This window comes from Oreochromis aureus, linkage group 22 (assembly GCF_013358895.1).
Source record: "Oreochromis aureus strain Israel breed Guangdong linkage group 22, ZZ_aureus, whole genome shotgun sequence".
In the NCBI taxonomy this organism is placed as follows: domain Eukaryota; kingdom Metazoa; phylum Chordata; class Actinopteri; order Cichliformes; family Cichlidae; genus Oreochromis; species Oreochromis aureus.
Window position 1 is genome coordinate 33009448 of NC_052962.1, and position 12472 is coordinate 33021919.

At 38.8% G+C, this 12472-nt stretch overlaps 1 protein-coding gene across 1 annotated transcript; it reads left to right on the forward strand.

Moving 5' to 3' along the window:
• Positions 1-2347: 2347 nt before the first annotated feature.
• LOC116322643 (chitin synthase chs-2-like) lies at positions 2348-10037 on the forward strand. Its single transcript, XM_039605330.1, has 17 exons — positions 2348-2485; positions 2860-3015; positions 3752-3872; positions 4767-4941; positions 5040-5141; positions 5261-5402; positions 6579-6694; positions 6853-7021; positions 7138-7317; positions 7433-7711; positions 7797-7977; positions 8072-8094; positions 8195-8262; positions 9224-9334; positions 9510-9724; positions 9801-9897; positions 9996-10037. The coding sequence occupies exons 3-17, from the start codon at positions 3847-3849 to the stop codon at positions 10035-10037; spliced, it is 1926 nt and encodes a 641-aa protein (XP_039461264.1). The 5' UTR covers positions 2348-2485; positions 2860-3015; positions 3752-3846.
• Positions 10038-12472: the final 2435 nt, after the last annotated feature.

The following is a 12472-nucleotide window of genomic DNA, read 5'->3' on the forward strand; positions in this document are numbered from 1 at the left end:
TCTGTCCACAGACAAAAACAGGTATAATTTAAACTGAAGACTTGGAAGGAATTCAGTATCTGTGTCACAAAAGGTCACAAGTGCTCTTTCTGTTCTTAAGAAATTTGGGGTTTTTGCAGAACATTTTGACATCACAGTGAAGTTGACATCTGTCTTGAAGTTTATAAAATGCTACCATTCCAATTTCATAAATTGGCTGTGTGCAGGCGGTACACTGCATTTCGACCCAAAATGCAGCTATATTCGCTGAATGGGCAAAAAGACGGTACAAAACTAAACTGGAAAATTAATAGCTGATAATGCAGGAAACACAGCCAAGAGGGAGGACACGACACAGAACTGAGGGAGACCCAGACATAAATACACTCAAGGAAATGAGGGACGTGGGAGCACATGGGGAACCCAGCTGACACTGATAATGGTAACAAGACAGAGCAGGAGCAAACACAATAGCTGTGTCCCAATTCAGGGTATGCACGCTTGAAGTACGTATTTCAAGTGCGATTACGTCACCGCCACGCGACGACGGCTGTCCCAATTCAAAGTGCACTTCAAATGCATACTCCAAATGCGCTGTCGATTTCCCAAAATATCAATCATGGTCCGGTGCACGCTTCGTGGTCCCATATATCCCACAATCCATAGCGCGGCGGTGGGTGTGGATAATTTCGCCGCAAAATACGGCAGAAGGGAGCGGCCGAAGAGTGAACTGTCAAAAGTAAGTACTGAATATTATGTCACTTATTTATGTACGAATGTTCAAGAACTGTGAGCTGAAAAGCTACAGCCGGCTGTATGCGTGTTACGTCTAGGCATGCGAGTGAGGGGGCCAGTAACAAATGGGTCCAGAACAGAATGAAAGAAGAACAGACAGGTGTTCTTAGTAAATAAAAGTCTTTATTATAGATAATCTTAACATAAAGAGCCGGCAACGCCGTTTTACCAATAACACTTAGAAAAAGGTTGCAACAACAAGGAACATAACAACCAAACAAAAACTCCACACCACGAGGAGGGACTTCCAGGGGCCCACAAGCTCACCCTGTCACCAGCAGCAGCTAGCTTTACTGCTGCCGAGGCCTACAAGCCCACACTACTCACGTAAAGCAGCTATACTGCTTCCACAACTCCACATTTCAGGCAGGATAACCACACACCAAGAACACCCCATGTGGGGACACCAGAGAAAAACCACCCTGCTCACAGCTCATCCCCAGCTTAAATAGCCTTAGAGGTGATTGCTGACTGGATTCAGGTGGCCAACAAGGCTAATCAAGAGCAGCTGTGTCCTGGGGAGAGAGGAGAGTGAGAGAGAGAGAGGGGTGGAGCAAGAGAGGAAGAGGCGGAGAGAAAAACCACACCCACACAAGGGCAGTTTCAGGAGGCCCAGCTAGGGCCGTAACAATGCGTAAAGCAGCCGTGTGTGAAAAGCGATCACTAAAGAGATGCTGAAAAGCATGTTCATGGAAACATCGTCGGGTCTGCCGTGGTATGTTTACAATGAGACTTCTGCTCCTGAACCTCTAAACACAGCGTCTGCAAATCAGGGCTGTACGAAGTCACTTTCATCTTCACGCAGGACTGTAAGCTGTCATCTGTGAGGCGTGAGCGGTGTTTGTTTTTAACATAGTTCACGGTGGAGAACAGCTGCTGACATAATGTGGATCTTTGGATCCACAATTGGCCTATCTGGGGTTGAAAGTCTCACTAAATGCACGGCGTTTCTGAGGGTACACTGCAAAAACTCAAAATCTTACCAAGAGTATTTGTCTTATTTCTAGTCAAAATCGTCTCATTACACTTAAGTGTGTAAATCTTAAACCTAGACAATTTTCACTTGTTCCATTGGCAGATTTTTTTACTTAATACAAGATATTTTAGCTTGAAATAAGTGAAAAAAATCTGCCAATGGAACAAGTGAAAATTGTCTAGTTTTAAGATTTACTGTCTTGAAACAAGTTCCTTTAGCTTACTGAAATGTTGCCCTTTAGCTGATTCTGTCTTATTTTAAGTGTAATGAGATAATTTTGACTAGAAATAAGACAAATACTCTTGGTAAGATTTTGAGTTTTTGCGGTGTATATCGGCTTCCGTGAGTGTGACGCTTATTTTGAGCAATGAAAAAATAAGAGAATGTAATTGTATTTTTATATTTCAATATCACAATAATCTTCCAATTTAGAACTACAAGTTAAAAAAGAACTAACATAAATAAAATACACTTCAGCTAATACTTCTAATTTATTTTCCCAAACCACGCGGAGCCGCAGTATAAGGACTAAAGAGCCCCATGCGGCTCAGGTTGCCGACCGCTGGTTTAGGCAATATTTTATGATACTGTCAATTCTTCAAACTGCAAATATGTAATATATAAATATTTTATTTGAAGACTTAGGTATTCTGAACGAGTGATGGTGTATCTGTGTGCGACCATGTGGCACGAGACCTACGAGGAGATGATGAGCATTATCATATCAATATTCAGGTGAGTCTCATTGATTCTGTCAAAAAAATCTTGCTATTCCTCTAACTTCAATCTCTCATGAGTTACTACTATGTTCTGGACTTCCCTCTTCACATGGAAACTTAAACATGAATTCTGTGATTCCTTAAAGCACTGCAAATAAAATGTGAAAAACTAAAGGTTTATCATTAAGATGATATGAAATTTAATTAGGGTTTAATATAGTTAAAGAAAAACCAGCAATAGTGAAAAGTACCAATGTTACACTCAAAAATAGTGTGATAAATATGTATCTTTGGCCCAGCCAGTTTACAGTATTAAAATCATAACATCTTCCAAATTTACTTTCTTGCTGTGGATTTCCCCACACTTCCTGTTCATGCTTTTCCTTACAGACTGGACGAGTACAGACCAAAAGAAGACCCAAAGAGCAATGATTTCACCTTTAAAGCTCATATCTACTTTGATGATGCATTTGAAGCTGTTGGGGGGAGTCGCCATCTGAATGAATATGCCAAGAACCTTGTAGAAGTTCTAAAAGAGGTTTTTGGGTATGTTTACATACAGTCTTCTATTAATGCATTTAAGTCCAGGTCTCATTTTACCATCCTGGACTTTTTATGAATTTAATAACAAAATGTTGTCTCACTGTCTGTCATCAGCACTGTTCTGCTTGTAATGAAACTGTGTGACGTGTTAAGTACCGAAATAACACATGCAGCTCCACATGTGTCTTATCTGGGGTTAATGCTAAAAGAGGAGAAACTTGTTGATATAATTCGTGCCATTAACAAAAGGGGGCCACTTACAAGTTTATAGAGCAGCAAAATGAAATAAAATGCTATACCAAGGACAGGTTATAATACAGGAAATGTGAGTTCTAAAATGAAGTTAGCGTTAACACACAGGAGTTGTTTCTAGGCAGCTTTTGGCTATGATAAAGTTTGTTCATGAGTAATTGTTTATATGCTTGAGCTCAATTGCTTAACGGTTTTCTCTTTGATTTTTTAGTAGAATAGCCCTGTTCTGAATAGTCTGACAGAAAAAAAGGAAGTAAGGGTGTATACAAGATGTTGATAATCAGGTAAGGGAGAAGAGAGCGAGCAAGAGGAAACTCGTGGAGAAGACGTGAAAGTAGCGCTTTGTTAGAGGTGTTGAAATAAAAATCAAAAACCAAATACGTAATTAGGTTCATGCTTTTGAGTAATATTAGGTTGAACCAAGTTTGAATAAAGAGAACAATTGATAAATATAAGGTAGGGAGAAGGTGTTTTGTTTCCTTTGCAGGGGATGTCGTGATCAAAGCGACCATGGGCTGGCGAGGATCCTGGAGGCCAGAGACCGAAGGGAGCCCCTAGAGAGGGACCTAGAAAGGAGCATAGATGACTCAAGCATGGAGTGTTTTCAGGTGGAGACTGGCGTCTTATTGAGACCCCAGAACGGTGACCCAGATGTCCATGAGGTCATTGATGGACATGGAAGTGGCTGAGTGGGCCGAGAAGTGACACAACAAAATGTATGTAAGGTCGAGAGAGGGAGTATCAGGATTAGGGAAATTATTTTATTGCTATTGTTCATATTACCATTGTATTAATAATTATTATTGATATTGCATTCAGATGTTTAAACAGTCTGTGTGTCTTTCAGTGTGTGAAAGACTAGGTTGCAGGCTGACAGGAAATAATATGTTTTTGCAGAAGTGAGCCTTAGAAGGAGAAGTGAGAGGTGACATTAAGGGCATCTGAGGACACACACACACGTAGACACACACATACAGTAGATAGACTTATTTGTAGGTAAGAGTTCAGACATATTTTGCTGTTACTGTATTTTGGGCCTGCATACGTGAGGTACGCCTGAGGTTCCAGGGGAGAAGTGAAAGTTAGAAGATGAACCGGGAGCATGGAGACAGGCGACAATGTTCTTTTGAATTGAGTCAAAAGTGGTAAACAGAACATTTTGTGATTTTGAAACTTCTCCATGTCTGGTATTTGTTTTGATGTAGAGGGGGCGTCGGTAAACACCCTGATACTATAAAACGATTGTCTTGTGTATTATTGGGCGGAGATCTAAAGCTGTCTGCGTACAGCGTAACATCTCCCCACGCTGTGTGTGTTCATTAAAATCAATTGTTTGACCAAGCTCTTCTGGACCATGGTTGTTTTTACACGTCTCCTTAATTTTGAACCTTAACAGTTTACATACAGTCTTTTATTAATGCATTTAAGTCCAGGTCTCATTTTACCATCCTGGACTTTTTATGAATTTAATAACAAAATGTTGTCTCACTGTCTGTCATCAGCGTCTTCAAGAACATTGATCACAAGTTCTTCAAAAAGCAGCAACAAGTCCCTGATCAGAAAATCATACAGACACCATATGGGGGTCGTCTAATTGTCAACGTGCCTCAAGGGAACAACATTGTGGTTCACTTCAAGGATAAAGAACTTATCCGTCACAAAAAGAGATGGTCTCAGGTAGGAAAATAATTAACTCCAGCATGTAATGTAGATCATCTGAAGTCTAGAGTTGTAAAAAAGATAAGATTTTTAATTGTTATTTGTGTTTTTTGTAGATCATGTATCTTTACTATCTCCTGGGCTGGAAACTCATGACCAAATATTACACTCGTTGGCAGAAGGGAGAGGATGAGCAGAAGCTAAAAGAACAAGCTCAGGTGAGATGGAAGAGAAAGTTTCTGATTTGCTCAAACATGCTTGCAAACAGCCCTCATGGTACATAAAAAACGTCCAAAGCTTAAGGGTACAACAAAGCAAATTGTATCTGTTTCTCCAGAAAAAGAAGCACAACACCTACATCCTGGCTTTGGATGGGGACACTGACTTCCAGCCTGCTTCTGTGATGTTGCTCATCGACCGTCTGAGAATATACCCTCATGTTGGGGCAGCATGTGGCCGGATTCATCCCACTGGATCAGGTTTGCACATAGTAACAAAATAAAATAAAAAAACCTATGAGTAAGATGTCACTGAGATTTTGTAAAGATTTGGATTGGAAGACATGCTAATAATTTCTGAATGGCTGTGTCCCTCATTGCATCGTCTGTGTTCATCCTCTGTGTTTCCCTGTGTTTCTTGGTATCCTGTTCCTTAGTCTGCGTCTCTCTGCCCCTCACTCCGTTTCGTGATGATTTCAGGTTTGCTCTTTAGTTTTTCCCAGTTTAGGTTTTCTTCAGTAACTGCTCATGCTTCATTGCCTGTTTTTGTCACTCTGCCACTCTGTAAATAAACTCTCACTCATATCATCCGTCGCTTGCCTGCATTTTGGGTCCTTTCCTCCAACACCACACGGCTCGCCACGGCAGCTGTGACAGCAACATCAGGAAGAAGGAACACTTCTATCTGATTCTGTCTTTCAGATCAGTTCCTCAGATCTCGCAATCCTTCTTCTATCACACTTGGGTCTTGGTACCCATCTGGGGGTAATGATATCTCCCCCCTGACCTGTGTATAGGAATTTCTTTTATTTTTGTATTAATCACATTATTTTATTGTATAATGCCTTGGTGCCACTAGATTTTAGCATGTCTCACACTCATAGAGTAAGACAGATAGTGGGGGTCTGGTAAGGAAGTTGGGGGGAAGCAGATAACTCCACAGGAAGAATCTTTAGTCTCTTTGAGGACCCTGGGAGTGTGAAACAGCTGTGTACTGCCTTTTGTTCCTGAAGAAGGTTTTTAACTGAGAGCCGTGTTAGACTCAGGGAGACACTGCTGACCGTTTGCACCGTGATCATGCAGGCTCCACCAAGCTTGGTTTTTCCGTTCTTTGTGTTTTGATTAAAGAATGTTAGCTAGCGCTCACCGCTTGTCTGCAGGCTTTATTTAATGGAAAACTTCCACAACACCTGTCATCCTGGCTCCCCCTTGCCATAGCATGTGTGTTGTGCCTTGTTAATCTCTAGCTGTGAGAGCAGTCCCTTCTTCAGAATGTTGGAACACTGATACCCAACATCCATATTGACGGCAAACAAACTAGTAGCTCAAAGATTCCATAGGTCCCTCATCCCATTCATGTAACCCCTTCAGCCGGGGTTACTTGCATAGTAGCATTTCAACACACACACACACACACATATACATATATAACCACAGGTGAAGACCGGTGGTTATGTACTCTGCTACTAAAGCAGGGATGGAGAGTGGAGTACAATGCAGCATCTGATGCCTACACCAATGCACCGATGGACTTCAAGGAACTCTACAACCAGGTGAAAACCTTTCTAATGATACTGCATTTGGTGTTGTGTTGTTATAAAAATTATAACGCATCAGTCTCCTTTTTTACTCCAAGTTTAATAGAAATTATTCACCTATCCATACATTGCTTGTGGTATTAGCAAATAAGCCCTAACATAACTATCTTCAGCGCCGGCGATGGGGGCCTTCAACAATGGCCAATGTGGTGGACCTGCTGGGTTCCACCGAAATTATTACCAAGAAGAATAAATCCATTTCCAAAGCATTCATGTTTTACCAGCTGTTTGGTATGATTTCATCCATCATGGGACCTTCCACCATCTGTCTTTTGGTTGCAGGTAAGTATCACCTTTTGTTTTACAAAATCACCTGTGCACATGTGAATGTGTGTCCACTGAAATGTCATTTGAGGTAAAAATGGATACAACTTTAAAACATGACAAATATCTTTCAGGTAGTTTAACCTTCGTTTTGAACATCAATTCTGCTGCTGCTCTGGTCATATCTGTGATACCTCCAGCCATCTACCTGGGTCTTTGTTTCAAGCTCAAGTCAGACACTCAAATTATCATTGCAGCAATCTTGAGTGTCTGTTATGCATTCCTTATGTTGACAGTGGCAATATCTATTATTGGTATGCTATGTTTAAACAGATTTAACTTTAAATTTTGCATTATGTTATTCAGACTTTGTTTAATGTTTGACAAGAAATACTTAAACCTGCTTCAACAACTGTCTTGTTTATTCAGGATCAATGTTGAAAGAGAAAACTATCCTGACACCCAGCAGCATTTTCATCATCTTCATGGCCATCATTTACCTAATCACTGCAGCAATGCATCCTCAGGAATTTAATCTGGTGTTCTATGGCTTTCTCTACATCATCTGCGTCCCCAGCGCCTACCTTCTGCTCACCATCTACTTCATGGTTAACATGAACAATGTGTCTTGGGGCACCAGGGAGACAAAACCTGCTGCTGGTGCAGCCCCACCTCCAGCTCTCACGCCACAAACGAGAGCACAGAAATGTAAGAGATATTAGCCTTTTTTCTATGACACTCACAAATGTTATTGTTTTTCTGTTTTATGAAACGTGTATGATTTTGTTTGCAGCCAAAAGTATCTGCCAATGGTTCATCTCATGGGTCAAATGCTGCAAAAAATCCAGCCAGAGATTTCAAGGTGAACAGCTCAGTAGGAGTCAGGACAACACAGCCCAAGAACCCGAGCAGATTGAACCTGAACCCCAAAACACTATTGTGGAGGATATAACCATTACAGAAGAAGAGCAGGGGTATGTTCTGAAGCTGAAAAATAATTTCAGCACATCAGTCCTATGTATTGATATTATTTGTTTAGTTTTATTTTTTTCCCAAATTTTCTTTCAGGCAATTAGACAGCAACATTCAAAGTAAGTCCATGAAATTCATTCTGGGGGTTTTTTTTGTTTATTTTTGAATTCAGATAAACATACAGCTGTGATTTAATAATTTTTGCCATCCTTTTATTAGCAGGCTGGATTAAGAAGCTAAAGAGTTTGTACAGTGACATGAAATTGCAAGAGGGCTCACTCGACCAGGTGTGTACGTGTTGTCAATTATCTCATTTGCCTTGTTTACATGATCTCTGTCCAGAATTTATCTTTACTCCCATCTATAAAACGGACGATGAGCAGTATGTACAAATACTAAATACTGTTAAAAAATACTCCAGTAAAAGTTGAAGTATGGATTCAGCTTTTATACTGAAGTTACAGTAAAACAAAGTTCCAGGTCTGAAATGTACTCAAAGTAAGAAAGAAAAAAGTGGCTCTTTAGAGGACATTTCTATTTTTGAGCAAGGCTAACTGGTCCTTGTGTTATATCAACATAATGATAAAATAATATCAATAGGTAGGAATACAAACTTTAATCTGTCTTTTTCATTCTAATTATACTCAGCTTGAATCTAAAGAAAAATACAAATACAATAATAAATACAGATACAAATGATCTAACCCAACTGTGACCATGAAACCACGGCCACTGTTCTTTACTTTAAATCCAAACTTACCTGTTTATCCTGCACTAACCTGTAGAAGATTTTCATCCAGTCTTTAAATGAAAGTTAGTCTTCCTCAGTTTGTTGTTTCATATTTCGCAATATACAAAAACATGTACACACCCAATATCTAATTTAAAAACATGAGGTCTTATATATAAGCTTTGAACTTCTATTTGATCAAATGCCACTGACCTTACCTTTAAATCCAACCTCTTCTTCCTCTCCTGTCCTGTCTTTCTTATCTTTCTCCATCTCCGAGTGAAGTTAGCGCTTTTTCTTCACAGCAGTTGGACCTTGTACATAGTATTTGTTACTTCTCACATCTGATGATGAACTTACTGTAATTACTGTGCTTTAACAAGCACAAATGCTTACCTTGCCAATTAAATTTCACATGCAATAGAAATGTTTGTGGGTTATTTTCCTTTAAAGCTATTTTTGCCATTTCTTTAGTTTCAAATGGCTTTAACTATTGAAAATGTTTCTGTCTTTTCCAGGAGGAAAAGGAATTCTGGGAAGAGCTTATAAACGAGTATCTTGAACCTCTACCTGATGACAAAGAAAAACAGAAAAAGATGGACAATGAGCTCCGAGAGCTGAGAAATAAAGTAAGTGTGGGAGGATGTGTTATCAAGAAGGGGCATACTGTACATCTTTAGGATTCCAGGGTGAAAGCACTGTTACTTTGTATCATTATTATCAACATGAACTTTGGTACTTCTCCTACAGGAAAACACGTGTAGTTAATCTTAAATTACTCTTTCTTTTTCTTATTACACACAGATAAACTTTTCCTTCTTCATCTTGAATGCATTCTGGCTGGTGGCAACCTTCATCTTCCAGATCTTCAATAGCACCTTTGCCATCTGCATCCCAAAGTTAAACCTTCAGTTACAGGAAACAGGAGATGTTATCCAAATTGAACCAATTGCCTTTATGTTCATTTTGGGATTTGCTGTTACGGTTGTTATCCAGTTCCTTGCAATGCTATACCACAGGTGACCTCTTACATCATATCCCAGTCGTTTGGTAGTCAATGAGACAGTCTAACATTCTTATTTTGCATTCATCCAGAATCCAAACCCTCATCGATTATGTAGCTTTTGTGGACACGGAACCCAAAGAGAGGAAGAAAACTGGAAGCCAGAAGTCATACCTGCCAGGCAAAAGGGTATTTGCAATTATACTGATAGATAGATAGATTACTTGTATTCTTTAAACAGTATGGAAATCCATTTTTGTGCTAATGTTTGTTCAATTGCCTTTAAGGATGAGTTCAGACTCAAGCTATCGCTCCATGGAGGACCTTGAGACCAACGACAGAGATATTGAGTCACAAGAGGACCTCATGAACCGGCGTGACTGTTCAGCACTTTAAAATATCTGCTGTGTGAGATTTTACCAAAAATGTCAGTACACTATTCCAAAAAATAGTAATGTCAAAGTATCTTACTGTATATTTTACAGTTTTGTCACTGTAAATATAGTAAATCACAATTTACTTGTTTTTTAAATATAATTTTTGTACATATGCATATGTACAAAATTGTAAACTACATTCAGAAATGTATCATAATTTCACAAATATTTGTCTGTTATGTGAGAGAATGATCTGTTAAATTCAAATGTAATACTATGGAAAATATATAAAATGATCCAAAATTAATGAGAATAATCAATAATTAAAGGAGTATCTGAATTATAATTTTGCTGAAAATTTCATGTCATCTAGGTCTGATTCAATAATTCAGAGGTAACAAGTGAAAATATAATTAATAGGAATAAAAACTAAAAAAAACATATAAAACATTGCACGGCCACGCTGTGCTAATTATATATTTAAGAAAAATAAATGTAGAGGTAGGAATTGCAATTAATATAAATCTCAAAGTATTCACAACATTCCTGAACAGAAATAGGCCTCTGCACCTGGGGTGAGGGTGTGGCCATGAAAACAATGTGACATGCCATTGGATGTTGGGACACAAAATAACATGACGCTAAGCATCGGCCAATGAATGTGAACTAACAACCACAAGGTCGCGGGTATGGCTGCACTGTAGGCAAAAATCCTAATATAAAAGTATTTTACTGTGCATCTTACAGTTTTGTTCTGTTCTTCTAGGATATCATTAAAGTTACGTAAATAAACTGTGACTTCACATTTCAAATGTAAATTGACGTTAAATCACTGTAATGCAATAAAACATAATTTTCATGATTATCAAATGCATCTGTCTGTACATATGCATATTTAGATTGTTAAAATACATTCACAAATGTATCATAATTTCACAAATATCTGTCCAGTATTTGAAAGATTGAACTGTTGAATTCAAATGTAATGCTATGGATTTGATTTGATTTGATCTGATATACCTTTATTAGTCCCACAAGGGGAAATTTCATAAGGCTGCCGACCTATTGCACGCAATGGCGGCGCCATCTTACCCTTCTATGGGCAGAAATCTGTGCCATCAGAAACTGAATTTGAATAAGTTAAATTTGAATTTGAATTACTCGGATTGAATCTGAATTGTAACTTGAATGAAAGCTTTTGAAAACTGAATTTGAATTAGTCTAATTTGAAATTGAATTTATGGTTTGAAAATGAATTGATTTGCTTTGAAACTGCATTTTATCCTTTAAAAATTCAGCTCTCGAATAATTTCAGATTCACTTCTCCCCATTCAATTTCAGTTCCAAAATTCAGTTTTTGGGACTTACATCCGGTTCGGTTCAAGCGCAGATTAATAGAACTACAGACTGATAGCGTTACTGATGGAATCTACAGCGTCTTGAGCTGAATTAAGACTTCAGAAGTCATTCATCATGTCGAATGACCAGCGGATAAACTCTCAGGTTGGTAATAAATGTATTACATGTATAAGAACAAGCGTCATGTTAACAAATGATAGCCGTACAGTAACCTTTATGCTTATTGTAGTAGCTAGCTAGCTAAAAACGCTAATTTAGCCTAGTTTGCCCTGGATTCAGCTTTGACAAACAAATATGATCGACTGTTTCTAGTAGAAATCCAAAGTTGTCATCTTGTACCTCTCAGAGCCCTGTATGCTTGCAGAGACCCCTACAGTAAGGAAACATGCAAAACGCTGTCCAAACCTTTGTATTTTAGCTTTATTTATGTCTTACACAGCACCCCAACTCTTTAGCTAACTTAATAACTTTAGCTAAAGTGAATAGTTAGTCTTATTCATTAGTGCAGCGTTACTGGATCACCTCTGTTTGAAGTAATATAATATGATATACAACTATCACTGAAACAGCAAACTTTGTAAATAAACAACACTTCTCATTCTCTAAACGTTTGGCCACAGCTGTAGATTACACTATCAGTGCTTGTTCACTCTTGACAATAATTACATTTCTAAATTCTCTTTGTGCATTTACAGGTAAACAATATCTAATATTTTATCTAAATGACTGCTTTGTCTTTGAAAAGGTGAAGAGCCTGAGGCCGGTGACACTCCAGTTCTACTCTAAGTACATCCTTACGGTGGCTCACAGGACAAGGCTACATTCCTGTCCTGCCAGAATAGAAGAGAAACTTCAGAGTCTTCATGAAGTTCAACCAAAACCTGTCATATTCCATATGACAGGGGTCTCAAACTCCATTCCTCGAAGGCCGGTGTCATGCAACTTTTCCATGCCCTCGAGGACTGGAGTTTGAGACCCCTGCCGTATGGTGTTCATGCAGTTTTCACCCCACAGTTACAGCATGTCTG

What these genes read in the sequence shown, in the direction of transcription:
- LOC116322643 (XM_039605330.1), top strand. Translation starts at nt 3,847, where the DNA reads ATGACTCAAGCATGGAGTGTTTTCAG. An exon ending in CAAGCATGGAGTGTTTTCAG is followed by an intron (nt 3,873 to 4,766) that starts GTGGAGACTGGC and finishes GTCTGTCATCAG; the next exon opens with CGTCTTCAAGAACATTGATC. An exon ending in CTTGCAATGCTATACCACAG is followed by an intron (nt 9,725 to 9,800) that starts GTGACCTCTTAC and finishes GCATTCATCCAG; the next exon opens with AATCCAAACCCTCATCGATT.